The sequence below is a fragment of the Gymnodraco acuticeps genome, unplaced genomic scaffold (assembly GCF_902827175.1).
Source record: "Gymnodraco acuticeps unplaced genomic scaffold, fGymAcu1.1, whole genome shotgun sequence".
Taxonomy (NCBI): Eukaryota; Metazoa; Chordata; class Actinopteri; order Perciformes; family Bathydraconidae; genus Gymnodraco; species Gymnodraco acuticeps.
The window spans coordinates 73,856-94,789 of NW_022992187.1; the positions used below are offsets into that span (position 1 = coordinate 73,856).

At 43.3% G+C, this 20,934-nt stretch overlaps 1 protein-coding gene across 1 annotated transcript in view; it reads right to left on the minus strand.

The window, feature by feature from the left end:
- Positions 1-20,934, minus strand: part of LOC117539121 (gamma-aminobutyric acid type B receptor subunit 1-like) — a gene marked incomplete at its 3' end in the record, with an annotated part of 152,705 nt that overhangs the window by 66,726 nt on the left and 65,045 nt on the right. The window contains exons 2-4 of the mRNA XM_034205149.1: positions 19,272-19,355; positions 3,759-3,823; positions 1,696-1,834 (exon numbers count right to left, since the gene is read on the minus strand). Of these exons, the coding sequence (XP_034061040.1) occupies positions 1,696-1,834; positions 3,759-3,823; positions 19,272-19,347 (280 nt within the window). The remainder of the gene's footprint in view (positions 1-1,695; positions 1,835-3,758; positions 3,824-19,271; positions 19,356-20,934) is intronic.

Below are 20,934 nucleotides of genomic sequence, written 5' to 3' on the forward strand. Positions count from 1 at the left end.
TTTACTGAAGTAAAAGATGAGTACTTCTTCCAACACTGCCTGGTGGTATCAGAATGGCCTCGATAACTCCCACTCCCCACTTGTTGTTTGGATCAGCACTCAATGTAGCGGACCCTCGACACAAACTGAGTGAAGCGTGCAGGGGGAGGGTGTAGGAGTTGGTTTGGAATTGGGCCTTCATTTCTTTAACAGACCGACAGTGACATCTTAAGGCCAGTCAGTGTAGGGTCTTTGTTTCTCTGTGTTCAGGCTGCATGCCGACAGACTGACTAACGTCTTACCTGCTCAACAAAGAGACCGTCGATTTCCCCTGTCACAGGATGAAGGTAGATGGGTGTGAATGACACACACACACACACACACACACACACACACACACACACACACACACACACACACACACACACACACACACACACACACACACACACACACACACACACACACACACACACACACACACACACACACACACACACACACACACACACACACACACACACACACACACACACACACTATTTCCCAGCCCCCTCCCTTCCACTTCTTTTCATTGCCCCATTTCAAAGTTTTGTTTCCACACCTTTATTTCATGAAAGTCACAATGAAAGGGTCTTTTATGAATCATTGAAAAGGTTACAACATATGGTATGATCTGTGCGAGGTCAAACGTATCTTATTTAGTTTAAGTACTGAAGTAACAAATGTATTATATTGTAATCCAATTTTTCCTACATTTTATTTAATATGATAATGATACAGAAATACTAATGATACAGTAAATAAGTAGACTAAGGAGGTCAAGATACCAGAAACAAAGTCAACACCAATCCAGGGAAATTCAACGATTCTCCATATAAAAGAAAGAAACTAAATAAATGTATTTTAATGTTTGAAAACATTTCAGTGAGGGATTTTAACAGGTCATAATTCCCTCTCTATATATATTATCATGCTTTCCTATTATTTTATAACAATAACAATAACTTGTCATTTTGGTTGGATTGTTGCGAGACCACTCTGTTAGATGTGTGCGACGAGTAGAACAGCTTTTTGTTTGCAGTTGAAATGTATTTTTTGAAATGCTCCAATGTCAAAAAATATGGCTTTAAGCTGAATATTTGGTCAAAATAAATAACAGGATTTGAATATTAGGAAATAATAACACTTATTACACTGAGCACTGAAATGTAACTCCTCTGTTATAATTGAATACTATTTCATCTATTATATGTAGCTTTGAAAACATATCCTTCAGACAACTTTCATTCACGATGTCAGGGCAACAAAGGAATCTCAGTCATTTACAGTGTTTTATTATAACGAGAACACCGTACAGCCGTACAGCACACTGACAGGCCCAGGAGACCTTATCATGTTCTTACTGTAGTTATATAAATACTAATGTCCATCAGAGAGTCAGTGATGGAGTGTGTGTTGTGTGTGTGTGTGTGTGTGTGTGTGTGTGTGTGTGTGTGTGTGTGTGTGTGTGTGTGTGTGTGTGTGTGTGTGTGTGTGTGTGTGTGTGTGTGTGTGTGGTGTGTGTGTGTGTGTGTGTTGTGTGTGTGTGTGTGTGTGTGTGTGTGTGTGTGTGTGTGTGTGTGTGTGTGTGTGTGTGTGTACAGTTTAGTTGGAGATGAGTGTGTGTAGAGTGTTGAGTTGGAGTGTGTGTGATGACAGCTGAGGTGAACTCACAGCATCTGCTGCGCTGGCTCAGGTCGGTCCAGGTGCCGTTGGGCAAACACTTCCTGACCTTTGGTCCCACAATCACCCTGTTGCCCCTGCAGATGTACTCTATCTCATAGTCTACAGGGAGCACCTGCACACTGCGGATCTACACACACACACACACACACACACACACACACACACACACACACACACACACACACACACACACACACACACCACACACACACACACACACACACACACACACACACACACAGAATCAGAATTAGTACACCACAACATAGACTGGTTATATTGTTTGCACAAGCAATGATCGAGTTGTAATACTTTGTTGTATCGTTAGGATGAGGGCTGTTTACATCCCACCATCCAATTAGAAAGTATTCAACTAAGTCTCAATACATCAAACACTTCAGTCAGTAATACAGCAACACAACATGCAGGCCTTAATACTTATTTACTCGTTTGAAATGTTCATTTGGCCATATTTTAGTAACATATTTCCTTGTCTTCTGATCAGCTCCTGTTTGGTTGAACACTTCCGCCATTTTCAATTGTTGTCTTGATAAATTCCATTAAAGGTATATTATCCATGAGTCTAAGTCCATCAGCATATGGTGATTATGACATGGCGTGTTGTAGATAAAGTTCTCGTTGAGGAAAATGTAAGGTTATACTGACCAAACTTAGTTTACAACGGAAAGACTGAAACAAATATGTTATCCTTTCTCTGCTGATTGGTGATCTTAAGTATGGATCACTTTGACTGACACATCACAAACCAGAGGAAGAAGAAGAAGAACATTCAAGAATGTCATTATTTTAAAACCAAACTAAGCGTAGTAGTAGATGTTTGATATAGAGTTGATTTGGGGCATTATATTAACCTCTGGTGCAGGAATGAGTTCTAAAACCTGGATGTGAGTCGGCAATATACAACTTCCTGTTCCAGCGTCTTGAAGTCAATGGTTCTTGAATGTGTGTGTGGTTAGATACCTGAAATAAGGTCTGTGGTTCACACGAGCTCAAGAGATTTTTTACGTTTTGTCTACGACATAAAATACGTCAGTGTGATGGCAACAGCCACACAGGGTAATCACTGAGGTCATATCACTGCACCCTCACTTCCATTAGTTTGACTTCATTTCAGTGGCAGTAAACCACTCCAAGAGTCAACACTGCACACTTGATTGAAATGACATGATTTAGTGTATTTCCACACATTTTAGCACAGTTAACACAATTATTTGTGTGAAGTGCTAACTCCTTTTATTTGAGTTAATGTGGTCGTTGGGGGAGGTTACTTCCTGGTTCAGCAAAAGACAAATTGGGACAACACATGTGCTCCATGTCAAAACAGGGATGTTGGTTTGGTCCATGTCCTTTTGTATTCTGTTCATCTTAATTACCCCTTGATTTCTACCTGGCTTGGCCGAGCCACTGTGTAGGTGCATTGCTCTGTCATGGTGGCAGGTCGCTTTGCTGTTATATTTATTCAAGTTATTTCCTGTTGACCTTATTTATAGGCCTAGTTAGTAAAGACTCTTGATTTATAATGTTTTATTTTTGGGTAAATACAAAAACCCCACTGTGTCCTGTTGCCTCACTTCCTGGTCCCTGACAGTCAGTAAATCCTCTTCTGGTGAATGTCTGAAGCTGGAGTCTAAATGAGACTACATCATCGTCAACTTTAGCTTAGTGGTGGTGACGCTACAGTAAGTCATGTGACCATAGTTCCTTTATAGCCTAATGTTAGCTTTCTTCTGGTAATTGCATTTACGCAAAAAAGTAGTTTAATATGTGGAGAATATCCTGCTGAACAAAACATGTACTTAAATGTGTATTTGCCAAAGAGCTTATTTTCTGCGATATTGAATAGCTCTTTGGCTCTATCCAATATACAGATCTGATTGCTTTTTGTTACTGGAGCCCGTGTGATGCTAACTTTCAGGTTGGACTACAAACAAATGTCATTAGTCTCACCACTCCAATATGCATTACAAACTTGTTACTTTACATTTGTCTCTGTGCAGCGATAATAAGAGTGTGCCAGCAGCCAGTCCTACCTGCTCTTGTGTCAGCCCTCTGTAGCGTATCCCTCCATCTTTGGGAGGACGGATGATAGCACAGCCTGAAAGAGAGGCACACCATCAGGTGGAGCAGAGAGAGACCCAGCCCCCCCTCCTCTCTGTCTCTGCCACCACACTGGATCCTGACAGCCTCACATGTTTCTATGCTTTAAGACTCATTGGCTCTAAATAACATTAACCCTGTGTTGCACTGAATGAGATGTTCCTTCATTACGAACACACACACAGTGTTTGTTTCCTCTCCTGTAGTGTGTTCTCTAGGTGTGTGCATGTAGGCAAAGGCTAACATCCCTGTGTTCCCTCCAGAGGGACTTTCTCTCACTTCCCATGTGAACAATTGAATGTCACATCATGAATGCTTTGAGAAAATACTTTATTGGGATTGGAAACACATTCTTCTCTAAGACAGCAGCCTTTCACTGTGCCCATTCATAAAAGCTTTGAAGACTTGTGCTGGAAGATGGTCTAGAATTTAAGACTGAATTGATGATGAAACAATAAAGCAGAGAGAAACCCCTAACTGCTGACCCTTACATTGGTCAAAATCATTCCTGTGACAGGATGAACGAACATGTAAATGACAGCCTACAAAAAAAACATAGAGATTAAAAGAAAAAAGATTTCAGAAAGTACCTTCTAAAATATTGAGGAAAGCCTTTTGTTAAATACAAAGGTGTCTGAGTGTATATGAGCCAACCACTAGATGGAGCCAGCAGCCTGCTTCCAGCTGAGGGCTCACATACTCACATCCCCCAGCAGACAGCCTCCACATGAGCAGATGATCTTTTCAATGTGGAGACTGCAGACTGCTGTGGCCTGACTAGCGAGCAGAGATTAGCATGTCCCCACTGTCTGAGACTGATGTACCAAAAGGGTTAGAATCCAGAGATTAGGAAAGTAACAAAGGGACAGAAATGTAATCAATCTTAACGGTCCCCTCTTCTTCACGTCTCTTCTACATCAACATGTGTCCCCTCTTCTTCATGTCTCTTCTACATCAACATGTGTCCCCTCTTCTTCATGTCTCTTCTACATCAACATGTGTCCCCTCTTCTTCATGTCTCTTCTACATCACCATGTGTCCCCTCTTCTTCATGTCTCTTCTACATCAACATGTGTCTCCTCTTCTTCATGTCTCTTCTACATCACCATGTGTCCCCTCTTCTTCATGTCTCTTCTACATCACCATGTGTCCCCTCTTCTTCATGTCTCTTCTACATCACCATGTGTCCCCTCTTCTTCATGTCTCTTCTACATCAACATGTGTCCCCTCTTCTTCATGTCTCTTCTACATCACCATGTGTCCCCTCTTCCTCATGTCTCTTCTACATCACCATGTGTCCCCTCTTCCTCATGTCTCTTCTACATCAACATGTGTCCCCTCTTCTTCATGTCTCTTCTACATCAACATGTGTCCCCTCTTCTTCATGTCTCTTCTACATCAACACGTGTCCCCTCTTCCTCATGTCTCTTCTACATCAACATGTGTCCCCTCTTCCTCATGTCTCTTCTACATCACCATGTGTCCCCTCTTCTTCATGTATCTTCTACATCAACATGTGTCCCCTCTTCTTCATGTCTCTTCTACATCAACATGTGTCCCCTCTTCCTCATGTCTCTTCTACATCACCATGTGTCCCCTCTTCTTCATGTCTCTTCTACATCAACATGTGTCCCCTCTTCTTCATATCTCTTCTACATCAACACGTGTCCCCTCTTCCTCATGTCTCTTCTACATCAACATGTGTCCCCTCTTCCTCATGTCTCTTCTACATCACCATGTGTCCCCTCTTCTTCATGTCTCTCCTACATCAACATGTGTCCCCTCTTCTTCATGTCTCTCCTACATCAACATGTGTCCCCTCTTCTTCATGTCTCTTCTACATCAACATGTGTCCCCTCTTCTTCATGTCTCCTCTACATCAACATGTGTCCCCTCTTCTTCATGTCTCTTCTACATCAACATGTGTCCCCTCTTCTTCATGTCTCTTCTACATCAACATGTGTCTCCTCTTCTTCATGTCTCTTCTACATCAACATGTGTCCCCTCTTCTTCATGTCTCTTCTACATCAACATGTGTCCCCTCTTCTTCATGCCTCTTCTACATCAACATGTGTCCCCTCTTCTTCATGTCTCTTCTACATCAACATGTGTCCCCTCTTCTTCACGTCTCTTCTACATCAACATGTGTCCCCTCTTCTTCACGTCTCTTCTACATCAACATGTGTCCCCTCTTCTTCATGTCTCTTCTACATCAACATGTGTCCCCTCTCCTTCACGTCTCTTCTACATCAACATGTGTCCCCTCTTCTTCATGTCTCTTCTACATCAACATGTGTCCCCTCTTCTTCATGTCTCTTCTATATCAACATGTGTCCCCTCTTCTTCATGTCTCTTTTACATCACCATATGTCCCCTCTTCTTCATGTCTCTGCTATATCAACATGTGTCCCCTCTTCTTCATGTCTCTTCTACATCAACATGTGTCCCCTCTTCTTCATGTCTCTTCTACATCAACATGTGTCCCCTCTTCTTCATGCCTCTTCTACATCAACATGTGTCCCCTCTTCTTCATGTCTCTTCTACATCAACATGTGTCCCCTCTTCTTCATTTATCTTCTACATCAACATGTGTCCCCTCTTCTTCATGTCTCTTCTACATCAACATGTGTCCCCTCTTCTTCATGTCTCTTCTACATCACCATGTGTCCCCTCTTCTTCATGTCTCTTCTACATCAACATGTGTCTCCTCTTCTTCATGTCTCTTCTACATCAACATGTGTCTCCTCTTCTTCATGTCTCTTCTACATCAACCATGTGTCCCCTCTTCTTCATGTCTCTTCTACATCAACATGTGTCTCCTCTTCTTCATGTCTCTTCTACATCAACATGTGTCTCCTCTTCTTCATGTCTCTTCTACATCAACATGTGTCCCCTCTTCTTCATGTCTCTTCTACATCAACATGTGTCCCCTCTTCTTCATGTCTCTTCTCTCCATCAACATGTGTCCCCCTCTTCTTCATTTATCTTCTACATCACATGTGTCCCCTCTTCTTCATGTCTCTCTTCCACATCAACATGTGTCCCCTCTTCTTCATGTCTCTTCTACATCAACATGTGGTCCCCTCTTCTTCATGTCTCTTCTACATCAACACGTGTCCCCTCTTCTTCATGTCTCTTCTCTTCTTACATCAACATGTGTCCCCTCTTCTTCATGTCTCTTCCACATCAACATGTGTCCCCTCTTCTCCATGTCTCTTCTATATCAACATGTGTCCCCTCCTTCTTCATTCTCTTCCACATCAACATGTGTCCCCTCTTCTCTCCATGTCTCTTCTATATCAACATGTGTCCCCCTCTTCTTCATGTCTCTTCTACATCACACATGTGTCCCCTCTTCTTCATGTCTCTTTCTCCATCAACATGTGTCCCCTCTTCTTCATGTCTCTTCTTCATCAACATGTGTCCCCTCTTCTTCATGTCTCTTCTACATCAACATGTGTCCCCTCTTCTTCATGTCTCTTCTACATCAACATGTGTCCCCTCTTTCTTCATGTCTCTTCTACATCAACATGTGTCCCCTCTTCTCCATGTCTCTTCTCATCAACATGTGTCCCCTCTTCTTCATGTCTCTTCTACATCAACATGTGTCCCCTCTTCTTCATGTCTCCTCTACATCAACATGTGTCCCCCTCTTCTTCATGTCTCTTCTACATCAACATGTGTCCCCTCTTCTTCATGTCTCTTCTACATCAACATGTGTCCCCTCTTCTTCATGTCTCTTCTACATCAACATGTGTCCCCTCTTCTTCATGTCTCTTCTACATCAACATGTGTCCCCTCTTCTCCATGTCTCTTCTACATCACATGTGTCCCCTCTTCTCCATGTCTCTTCTACATCAACATGTGTCCCCTCTTCTTCATGTCTCTTTTATATCAACATGTGTCCCCTCTTCTTCATGTCTCTTCTACATCAACATGTGTCCCCTCTTCTACATCAACATGTGTCCCCTCTTCTTCATGTCTCTTCTACATCAACATGTGTCCCCTCTTCTTCATGTCTCTTCTACATCAACATGTGTCCCCTCTTCTTCATTTATCTTCTACATCAACATGTGTCCCCTCTTCTTCATATCTCTTCTTCTCAAACAACGTGTCCCCTCTTCCTCATGTCTCTTCTACATCAACATGTGTCCCCCTCTTCCTCATGTCTCTTCTACATCACCATGTGTCCCCTCTTCTTCATGTCTCTCCTACATCAAACATGTGTCCCCTCTTCTTCATGTCTCTCCTACAATCAACATGTGTCCCCTCTTCTTCATGTCTCTTCTACATCAACATGTGTCCCCTCTTCTTCATGTCTCTTCTACATCAACATGTGTCCCCTCTTCTTCATGTCTCCTCTACATCAACATGTGTCCCCTCTTCTTCATGTCTCTTCTACATCAACATGTGTCCCCTCTTCTTCATGTCTCTTCTACAATCAACATGTGTCTCCTCTTCTTCATGTCTCTTCTAACATCAACATGTGTCCCCCTCTTCTTCATGTCTCCTTCTACATCAACATGTGTCCCCTCTTCTTCATGTCTTCTTCTACATCAACATGTGGCCCCCTCTTCTTCATGTTCTCTTCTACATCAACATGTGTCCCCTCTTCTCCATGTCTCTTCTTCATCAACAGTGTCCCCTCTTCTTCATGTCTCTTCTACATCAACATGTGTCCCCTCTTCTTCATGTCTCCTCTACATCAACATGTGTCCCCTCTTCTTCATGTCTCTTCTACATCACATGTGTCCCCTCTTCTTCATGTTTCTCTTCTACATCAACATGTGTCCCCTCTTCTTCATGTCTCTTCTACATACAACAATGTGTCCCCTCTTCTTCATGTCTCTTCTACATCAACATGTGTCCCCTCTTCTCCATGTCTCTTCTACTCAACATGTGTCCCCTCTTCTCCATGTCTCTTCTACATCAACCATGTGTCCCCTCTTCTTCAGTGCTCTTTTATATCAACATGTGTCCCTCTTCTTCATGTCTCTTCTACAGCAACATGTGTCCCCTCTTCTACAATGCAACAATGTGTGCCCCTCTTGCTTCATGTCGCTTCTACAATCAACATGTGTCCACCTCTTCTTCATGTCTCTGTCTACATCAACATGTGTCCTCCCCCTCGTCTTCGTCATGTCTCTTCTACATCAAGCATGTGTCCCCTCTTCTTCATGGTCTCCTTCTACATCAACATTGTGTTCCCCCTCATTCGCTTCAATGTCTCCTTCTACAATCAACATGTGGTCCCCTCTTCTTCATGTCTCTTCTACAATCAACATGTGTCCCCTCTTCTTCATGTCATGCCTGTCTACATCAACATGTGTCCCCCCTCATTCTCCAGGTCTCTTCTACATCACACCATATGTCCCCTCTTCTTTCATGTCTCTGCTATATCAACATGTGTCCCCTCTTCTTCATGTCTCTTCTACATCAACATGTGTCCCCTCTTCTTCATGTCTCTTTTCTACATCAACATGGTGTCCCCTCTTCTTCATCGCCTCTTCTCATCAACATGGTCCCCATCTTCTTCATGTCTCTTCTACATCAACATGGTGTCCCCCTCTTCTTCAATTTATCTTCTACATCAACATGTGTCCCCTCTTCTTCATGTCTCTTCTACATCAACATGTGTCCCCTCTTCTTCATGTCTCTTCTACATCACCATGTGTCCCCTCTTCTTCATGTCTCTTCTACATCAACATGTGTCTCCTCTTCTTCATGTCTCTTCTACATCAACATGTGTCTCCTCTTCTTCATGTCTCTTCTACATCACCATGTGTCCCCTCTTCTTCATGTCTCTTCTACATCAACATGTGTCTCCTCTTCTTCATGTCTTCTTCTACATCAACATGTGTCTCCTCTTCCTTCATGTCTCTTCTACATCAACATGTGTCCCCTCTTCTTCATGTCTCTTCTACATCAACATGTGTCCCCTCTTCTTCATGTCTCTTCTCCATCACATGTGTCCCCTCTTCTTCATTTATCTTCTACATCAACATGTGTCCCCTCTTCTTCATGTCTCTTCCACATCAACATGTGTCCCCTCTTCTTCATGTCTCTTCTACATCAACATGTGTCCCCTCTTCTTCATGTCTCTTCTACATCAACACGTGTCCCCTCTTCTTCATGTCTCTTCTACATCAACATGTGTCCCCTCTTCTTCATGTCTCTTCCACATCAACATGTGTCCCCTCTTCTCCATGTCTCTTCTATATCAACATGTGTCCCCTCTTCTTCATGTCTCTTCCACATCAACATGTGTCCCCTCTTCTCCATGTCTCTTCTATATCAACATGTGTCCCCTCTTCTTCATGTCTCTTCTACATCAACATGTGTCCCCTCTTCTTCATGTCTCTTCTCCATCAACATGTGTCCCCTCTTCTTCATGTCTCTTCTTCATCAACATGTGTCCCCTCTTCTTCATGTCTCTTCTACATCAACATATGTCCCCTCTTCTTCATGTCTCTTCTACATCAACATGTGTCCCCTCTTCTTCATGTCTCTCTTCTACATCAACATGGTGTCCCCCTCTTCTCCATGTCTCCTTCTTCATCAACATGTGTCCCCCCTCTTCTACATGCCTCTTCTACATCAACATGTGCCCCCTCTTCTTCATGTCTCCTCTACATCAACATGTGTCCCCTCTTCTTCATGTCTCTTCTACATCAACATGTGTCCCCTCTTCTTCATGTCTCTTCTACATCAACATGTGTCCCCTCTTCTTCATGTCTCTTCTACATCAACATGTGTCCCCTCTTCTTCATGTCTCTTCTACATCAACATGTGTCCCCTCTTCTCCATGTCTCTTCTACATCAACATGTGTCCCCTCTTCTCCATGTCTCTTCTACATCAACATGTGTCCCCTCTTCTTCATGTCTCTTTTATATCAACATGTGTCCCCTCTTCTTCATGTCTCTTCTACATCAACATGTGTCCCCCTCTTCTACATCAACATGTGTCCCCTCTTCTTCATGTCTCTTCTACATCAACATGTGTCCCCTCTTCTTCATGTCTCTTCTACATCAACATGTGTCCCCTCTTCTTCATGTCTCTTCTACATCAACATGTGTCCCCTCTTCTTCATTTATCTTCTACATCAACATGTGTCCCCTCTTCTTCATATCTCTTCTACATCAACACGTGTCCCCTCTTCCTCATGTCTCTTCTACATCAACATGTGTCCCCTCTTCCTCATGTCTCTTCTACATCACCATGTGTCCCCTCTTCTTCATGTCTCTCCTACATCAACATGTTGTCCCCTCTTCTTCATGTCTCTCCTACATCAACATGTGTCCCCTCTTCTTCATGTCTCTTCTACATCAACATGTGTCCCCTCTTCTTCATGTCTCTTCTACATCAACATGTGTCCCCTCTTCTTCATGTCTCCTCTACATCAACATGTGTCCCCCTCTTCTTCATGTCTCTTCTACATCAACATGTGTCCCCTCTTCTTCATGTCTCTTCTACATCAACATGTGTCTCCTCTTCTTCATGTCTCTTCTACATCAACATGTGTCCCCTCTTCTTCATGTCTCTTCTACATCAACATGTGTCCCCTCTTCTTCATGTCTCTTCTACATCAACATGTGGTCCCCTCTTCTTCATGTCTCTTCTTACAATCAACATGTGTCCCCTCTTCTTCATGTCTCTTCTACATCAACATGTGTCCCCTCTTCTTCATGTCCTCTTCTACATCAACATGTGTCCCCTCTTCTTCATGTCTCTTCTACATCAACATGTGGTCCCCCTTCTTCTTCATGTCTCTTCTACATCAACATGTGTCCCCTCTTCTTCATGTCTCTTCTACATCAACATGTGTCCCCTCTTCTTCATGTCCTCTCTACATCAACATGTGTCCCCCTCTTCTCCATGTCTCTTCTTCATCAACATGTGTCCCCTCTTCTTCATGTACTCTTCTACATCAACATGTGTCCCCTCTTCTTCATGTCTCCTTCTACATCAACATGTGTCCCCTCTTCTTCATGTCTCTTCTACATCAACATGTGTCCCCTCTTCTTCATGTCTCTTCTACATCAACATGTGTCCCCTCTTCTTCATGTCTCTTCTACATCAACATGTGTCCCCTCTTCTTCATGTCTCTTCTACATCAACATGTGTCCCCTCTTCTCCATGTCTCTTCTACATCAACATGTGTCCCCTCTTCTCCATGTCTCTTCTACATCAACATGTGTCCCCTCTTCTTCATGTCTCTTTTATATCAACATGTGTCCCCTCTTCTTCATGTCTCTTCTACATCAACATGTGTCCCCTCTTCTACATCAACATGTGTCCCCTCTTCTTCATGTCTCTTCTACATCAACATGTGTCCCCTCTTCTTCATGTCTCTTCTACATCAACACGTGTCCCTCTTCTTCATGTCTCTTCTACATCAACATGTGTCCCCTCTTCTTCATGTCTCTTCTACATCAACATGTGTCCCCTCTTCTTCATGTCTCTTCTACATCAACATGTGTCCCCTCTTCTTCATGTCTCTTCTACATCAACATGTGTCCCCTCTTCTTCATGTCTCTTCTACATCAACATGTGTCCCCTCTTCTTCATGTCTCTTCTACATCAACATGTGTCCCCTCTGTGGAAAGAGACTCTGAAAGTTTCAGGAACAAAGATTTTCTCTGTTTTTGATCCATTTCTATAAAAACCTGTCTGAAAATGAGCTGATCAGATTTTGGCCACTTTATGATGTCATAACGATGTTTTGTCTTGTGTAACCATTAGCCAATCAGCAACCAAGGTAACCACCCCCCCCCCCCTTATCACCTGAATCTCCTCCTAGAGCACCATTGAGTTCTTTGAAACCAAATGTCTCTCAGAGGGGCGTGGGGAGGGGCTCCTTATTTTCATCTAAAGTAACAGACAGAGAATCAGCACTTTGGAAACAGGGTGAAACAGAGGGGATTATGGGTAATGCTGCAGTGATCTGTTTGGGGTTTCAGACAAACACTCCAGAGACATGTTTCGTATATTATATACAAAACATGTCTCTGAAGTGTTTGGCTATATCTGAGACCTATAATATATTAATGAAAAACAGTATAATACGGGGGCTTTAAATAAAAAATGTGTTTACATACTTTGTGTTCTTCTAAGCATTTTCAAGAGAGGATTTATAGGTTTATTTGTATTTTTAACTACTTCGAGATGTCCCGCCCCTTAGCCAATCACGTACGTACAATGTGTTGGAGCGCAAGCCAACAAGTGCAAGTGTCACTACGTTGTGGAAGTAAAGAAAGGAGGCCAATGGGGGGGGGGGGGGGATTTACATGCACATAAACTTGAAAAAACCCACAAAGCAGAATAAGGCCTCCTTAAAATGAATACCAAACATCTCAGTGTGAATACAATTGTTATAAAGCAAGAAACAAGCCTCACAAGGTCCTTGCAGGTCACTGGATGCCTCACAGTTACTGCAGTCCCCGAGATACAAATAAGCGTCTTTCTGTAGACTATAGCTTGCTCCAAAAAATGTCATCAACATATGGAAATGATTACCAATACATATCCTCAGCCCATGGGGATTCTTCCTAATATTCAATGCTCCAAACTGAGGAACTTAAACCTTGTAATAGTTGGCATTAACGTTTGGAAAAAAATATCAATTAAAGAATGATAAAAAAGAGTTCCAAATGAGGTGTTGTTTTCCTGATGACATGTTCTATCTAATGAGACTCCCTGAAGAGGACAGATACTACATGGATATAGGCAGATAAGACCTGCACTATGGCCACACTGAGGAAACGCCCCTCAGCATTCTCACACTCCCTCTAATACAAACAGGTTGGTGTGGGAGAAGAACGAGAGGGGAAATAAGCCTGCAGAATATGAATAGACCCTTTGATGAAGATGTCAGCCCAGCTTTGATGTAGATGTGAAATGACCCGTGAAACCCACCACCTTGCCTCACACTATGGCCATCAGTAATCCATTAAAGCACATGATATCCATCAGTCCAGGGGGGGAGCATCTCCTCCTCTGTGTGCCGGCATTCCCCATGTCCTTCCAGTTCACTTCAAAAGCTGCGATACACCGAAGCAACACGAGTATTTTCTGTGCATCTGATTATCCTCAGCCTGTTCCTTCCCTGGGGATAATACATCTGCAGCCTGCCATTCCCCCTAGGTGCACCCACAGTGTAAAACCCTAATTACTACATAGTCGCCGCACCGCTCACGACAGGCCAGGAAAGACCAGCAAACGTGACTTTCATAACAAGCAGCCCTGCACCACCTCTCAGCAAAAAGAGGGAGTGACAGTTAACTAATATGACAGCAGGTTTATGTCCGTATTACAGAGATCTGACATCTGCCTCTGAGTATTAGTGTCAAAGCATGAGCTCGGATATAAAGGAGCCCTAATAAACACTGCGAGTTTACACCAAATATTCATTCGTGCCCTCAGCTGCTGTTGGTTGCAGATTGGTTTTTAAATGTAGGGCTATGCATGCCTGCCAAGCTAGGCTGTTAGAGATGGGAAATGGACCAGTACGAACTTTGGCAACAATTTCATGCTCATAGGGAAACTGATAACAAGAAAGACGAAAAAGGACAGAGACCTTGGTGTTGAAGTGAATACAAACAAAGTCATGCAGATCTAGTATCTACTCCGAAACATTGTCTTAATGCTGTTACCTGCACACTACTGTGAGAAAGCAGGTATAATAGTTCAGGAATGAGTCAGCTCTGGTTCCCTTGTCCTTGTGAGTCAACGTTTCTTTGAACGTGTGTGTAGTTGGATGACTGACTCTCGGACATACAATACGTCAGTAAACACCTTTCTAGTGAATATTTGAAGCTTATGTGTCATAAAAAAGACAGGTGACTAAATGAGGCTACTAAACGTTATCACACCAAACATTAGCCGCTTTTAGCTTAGCAGTAGTGACGCCAAGCCATGCCACCGTCACATATGAATATCATAAATGTGTTTGCAGCAGAGCTTATTTGTTTGCAATATTCTTGTATCCAATGGAGAACTCCTATTGCTTTTTATCGTGGTGCTAACGTCCGGATCAGCCTACACAAATAGGTCATCACTGCACCACACTATTGTTGTATTGATTCGGACTAATGAACAGTTATAAAAGCCTAAACAACATCATAAGTAGATGTTTGATGCCCTCGACAAAATACCAATATGACCAAAACGTTTCCTGCATTGGTTTCTTTCTTAATCATGACCAGTTGTGTGACATCCAGCCAATGATGGTAGTTTCATCTGCAAACTTCAAAACAGATCAGCATGAACAGGAAGGGGCTGAGCACACTGCCTGGGGGGCTTCAGCAATAGAGTGGAGGAAATGTGACCACCAATCTGAAATGGTCAAAATAAATGGCGTGTTTCTGAGTAAGTCTAAAGTGTGCTACTTTGCAAAGTACTTTGATGGGGAGATTGTGTTGAATGCTGAGCCGAAATCAACAAACAGCAATCTGATGCATTTGTTGTTATGATCGTGGCACACATGTATGAATCTCAATATGTTGAGGTCAAGAGGTACTGCATGTGTTGTTGAGTGTCCTTAGAGAAAGAAATGGTTGGCAGAGTTTTGTGGCTCATGTGTTTTGGCTTGACATAAAAATAAACCACAGCAGTTACCGCTGGACCTGCTATATGGTCTATCGTCCTGTTTATAGTTTTATTAGGTGCCATATTGCATATATTCTATTCTATTCTATTTTATTGTATTTACTTGTACTACTTTATCTGTTTTATTGTGTTGCACTGTTGGAGGAGCATGGGACCTCAGATGTTCATCGACATAACTACACTATAGCTATGGAGTGTTCCCTTTCCTGTAGGTTATTGTGAATGTAAATGGTCTGCACAGGCTCAAATCCCTGGGTTCCCTCCAGAGGAAGTTCAACCATCCTTTAGATAAGCCAGTCCTTTATTAGTATAAAAGTGCTTCGTTAATAGTTATAATAGTGATATTAATAGTAGTTAATAGTGCACGCGCTGGGGTGTACGGTTTAACCATGTCCTGGATGTAGGAAGGGCCAGATCCATTCGCAGCACGGTAAGCAAGTACCAGTGTCTTGAAGTGGATTCTAGCAGTTACCGGAAGCCAGTGAAGGGAGCGGAGGAGCGGAGTGGTGTGGGAGAATTTAGGAAGGTTGAAAACCAGACGAGCCGCTGCATTCTGGATGAGCTGCAGAGGTCGGATGGCACATGCAGGTAGACCAGCCAGGAGGGAGTTGCAGTAGTCTAGGCGTGAGATGACGAGAGCCTGGACCAGAACCTGAGTCGCTTTCTGAGTCAGCTGGGGACGTATCTTCCTGATGTTGTAAAGCGTGTATCTGCAGCAACGGGTTGTAGCAGCGATGTTTGCAGTGAAGGACAGGTTGTTATCTAGGGTCACACCCAGATTCCTTGCAGTCTGAGTCGGGGAAACAACTGAGGTGCCGATGTTGATTGTCAGGTCAAGAGTTGGACAATCTTTTCCCGGGAGGAAGAGCAGCTCAGTCTTGTCAAGGTTGAGCTTGAGGTGGTGAGCAGACATCCACTGAGAGATGTCAGCTAGACAAGCAGAGATGCGTGCAACGACCTGGGTCTCTGAGCGGGGAAAGGACAGAATTAATTGGGTGTCGTCAGCGTAGCAGTGGTAAGAAAAACCATGCGGGCTAATGACTGATCCGAGCGAGTTTGTGTACAGGGAGAAGAGGAGGGGACCAAGAACAGAGCCCTGAGGGACCCCCGTAGTTAATTGACAAGGGTCGGACTCAGACCCTCGCCAAGTCACCCTGTAGGTACGGTCTTTCAGGTATGAGGTGAGGAGGGAAAGTGCAGAGCCTGAAACTCCAAGTTTTTGGAGAGTGCGAAGGAGGATCTGATGATTCACCGTGTCGAATGCAGCAGACAGGTCCAACAGGATGATGACAGAGGAGAGGGATGCAGTTTTGGCAGTGTGCAGTTCCTCCGTGACAGCAATGAGAGCAGTTTCTGTGGAGTGACCTGCCTTGAAACCAGACTGGTGCGGATCCAGAAGGTTGTTCTGATTGAGATAACAGGAGAGTTGTTTAAAGACAGCGCGTTCAAGTGTTTTAGACAGGAACGGGAGGAGAGAGACAGGCCTGTAGTTTATAACATCAGACGGGTTGAGAGTGGGTTTCTTTAGGAGAGGGTTTACTCTTGCCTCCTTGAGACTGTTTGGAAAGTGACCAGAAGTTAGAGAAGTGTTGATGAAATGGTTGAGAAACGAGTAGAATATCAGGAGCGATAGTCTGAAGGAGGTTTGAAGGGATAGGGTCCAGAGGACAGGTGGTAGGGCGGGCAGAGGTAATGAGGGTAAGAACCTCACTTGGAGAGAGAGGGGAAAAGGAGGTTAGTGTGTTGGTGGAAGGAAGGTCTGGTGACCCAGCGGTGAGTAAAGGTGAGTCAGAAAAAGAAGAGCGAATATCATTCAACCTTTTTTTCAAAGTGGGTAACAAAGTCGCTTGACAGAAGTGAGGAGGGGGGAGGAGCTTTTGGAGGGTCCAAGAGGGTGGAGAAGATGGAAAATAGTTTTTTAGGATTGGAATAGGAAGATTGGATCTTATCTTGAAAGAAAGTGCTTTTTGCCTGAGAGATCGAAGCAGAGAAAGAGGAGAGGAGAGCTTGATAGGTTAGGAGGTCGTCACGGTGTTTGGATTTCCACCATTTCCGCTCTGCTGCCCTAAGGACGGTTCTATTAGCACGCAGTGCATCATTTAGCCAGGGAGCCGGAGGGGACTGACGAGCCTGCCGAGATGTGAGAGGACAGAGAGAGTCCAGAGTGGATGAGAGAGTAGAGAGGAGAGTTTCTGCAGCAGAGTTTGGTGGCAGGAGTTGGAACGAATCAGAGGAAGGGAGGGCTGAGAGCACCGACGAGGCAAAGGTAGAGGGAGAGAGGGAGCGAAGGTTACGGCGGACAAGTGTAGGATGGGAAGAGATTAGTTTGTTATGTTTGGAAAGGTATAGAGAGAATGAAATGAAGAAGTGATCGGATGTGTGGAGCGGGTTTACAGAGAGGTTAGAAGTAGCGCAGTTCCTTGAGAATATGAGATCAAGGACATTGCCAGCTTTATGAGTCGGTGGGGACGGAGACAGTGAGAAAGCAAAGGCGGTTAACAGAGATGTTAGTTCGTCTATCTTCCCCATCTGGAGGTTGAAGTCTCCGAGAAGTACAGCGGGAGGGCCAGTTTCAGGGATGTGTGAGAGGAGATGATCTAATTCCTCCAAGAAGTCCCCCAAGGCGCCTGGTGGACGGTAGAGAACAACAATGGTTAACTGTATAGGATGGGTTACTGTGACGGCATGGAACTCAAAGGTGGAAGGAATGAAGTTAGGTAGCTTGAAGAGGGAAAAGCTCCATTTGGGAGAGAGCAGGAGACCAGTGCCACCTCCTCTGCCAGTGGGTCTGGGTGTATGGGAGAAGGAATATGCAGTGGAGAGAGCTGCTGGGGTGGATGTACATGGTATAGGCTAAGGGGCGGGACATCTCTAAGTGGTTGACCAATCACAACAGAGCCGGCCAGCTAACCAATCAGAGCAGACTGGGCTCTGGTTTTGGACAGAGGGTGAAAAGAGGTGCTGCATGATTAAGAAAGAAACCAATGCAGGAAACGTTTTGGTCATATTGGTATTTTGTCGAGGGCATCAAACATCTACTTATGATGTTGTTTAGGCTTTTATAACTGTTCATTAGTCCGAATCAATACAACAATAGTGTGGTGCAGTGATGACCTATTTGTGTAGGCTGATCCGGACGTTAGCACCACGATGGCTCTCTCGATAAAAAGCAATAGGAGTTCTCTATTGGATACATGAATATTGCAAACAAATAAGCTCTGCTGCAAACACATTTATGATATTCATATGTGACGGTGGCATGTCTTGGCGTCACTACTGCTAAGCTAAAAGCGGTATGAGAACAATGAAGAGCTTTTTGAACATTAAAGCATGGAGACATGTCACAGTAGAGACACTAAACTAACTTAAATGACAATGAGCACACAAACAATCTTGGGTATTTCTTTCGTCAAAGGCAAGGCAAGGCAAGGCAAGGCAAGGCAAGGCAAGGCAAGGCAAGGCAAGGCAAGTTTATTTATATAGCACTTTTCAACACAAGGCAATTCAAAGTGCTTTACAAAAAATGAAAGACATTAAGAAAATGGCATTTAAAATCAGTCATTAAAAAGAAAACATAATAAAATAAACATTAAAAGAAAAAATAGATGGATAAAAGTTACAGTGCAGTCTAAGATATGAATATGTTTTTACATTAAGATACAACCAAGAGGGCTACTAATGGATCAGGAGACCTTTGTTCTGTCATGTTAACCTAACATATCAACATAGGTGCAAAACATATCACACTCAAGAACAAAGAACAAAAACACACCAGACTACCACACAACATCATTTTGTAGAGACAACTGGAGACATTGTGTCAGAGACAAACACTTACCGGCAGATGTATTATAGGCAGACACTCTGAGTAAGGGCAACATGGCAGAGCAGGAGAGAAGAAAGGAGAGCGCCATCCCGCCACCTGGATAACAGAACAGAGAGGAGAAGAGATGTCAAAGAGGAACTGGCAGGGAAAGAGACAGCTACCATAGAACCCCTGTATGTGTGGTTAGATCATGTTCTACTATGGAAGAGAGGAATAAATCAAGCTAATGTCAAACTTCCTGTACATTTTTGCAGAATCAAGGTTATGTAGAATGATACAAGCAATCACAGCTCATTTTGCAATAGTTGCACCAGTAGCTGAACGCCTTTAGCAACAGGGGATGCTTGCAAGTCAGTCACATTATAGCAAGCACAAATGAAAGGCCAGGGCGGGAGAACAGTCAGCTACAACAGATACTGAGAAAGAGTTGTGTATCAGATGTGGATGGTATGTAGGAGTTTGTTTATGGTTCTCACTGTGTAACACAAGTGTTTGGGGAAAGCCTTTCTCTAGTATTCTCCAAATACACACACATGCACCAACAGGACCTGTCCAAATATATGAATGAATGGGGAGATGTGGGGTCATTGGAGGTCTGTGCCTTGCTTAAGGGCACCTTGGAAGGAGGAGAACTGGCACCGAGATACTGCTGTCCCTGAACAAATTATTCCCAGAATAACAAAAGACATGTGCTTTGGGTAACAATGAGACAGTAGCCCATGTCTGAGAAGCATGCTGGGAAACTTTTCTGAAGTCTTTGACTGTGCTTTTCAGACAGAAACTACCAAGTGACTAAGCAAGTGTGCCGGTGAGTGTGTGACTTTGATCTCCCTATGTGGATTTGCCTACTCACTGTACATATTTCCGACTAAGAGGTGAAGCTCATTCATACAAAGTTTGAGAGCAAGCATCTCCCGGTTGGTTGTAATGGTCAAACAAGTGTGCGCTGTAGTTTGTCATACTACAGTGTGATACATCTACAATGTATTGTTTCAAGAGAAACAATACAAAACAACCAGACTCCAGCTTCAGTTCTTCAAGTGTTCTTTCATGGACTGACTCTCCATGAGTAAGACTGTTCCTGTCGTTGTGACATCCTCAGAGGATGGAGTAAATGAGGGCTTTTCTGTTGGTTATTGAAGCCAACAACAGAACAAGTGTTGTGCTTCTCTCAGTGTGTCGGCAGCGATTGTTTTTTTATTTCTTTTAATGTTATAATTTGTTGTTAGATGACAAAGTTTTCCCTGATTTAACATCACATTAGGCTCTCAACGTGCACCAGATGAATGGAAACTACTTACAAAATGTATAACATACTTTGAAAGACAAAGCGAGAAAAGAAAAATCTACAAATTCCATCAACACATGACTTCTTGTATGCATTTATTATTAATGATGATATTCAGTATTAAAGTAAAAAAAAGGTGTATGTTTTTAAAAAAAGAGAAAAGAGGCGACTTCCGGAATGAAGAGTGAGGAGTAGACGTGTTTTACTCCGCTCCCTCGCTTCCAACTTTTTTATTAGGTAGAAACCTCATTACTCACTTCATACTTACACTAGTCGATACATAACAGCTGAGCAACTTTATACCTTAAGGAGACATGCCACCAAAGCCCGCAAAACAAGTCAAGAAAGACTCTATGCCTACGGAGAACGTCGCTACTAGCGACGTTA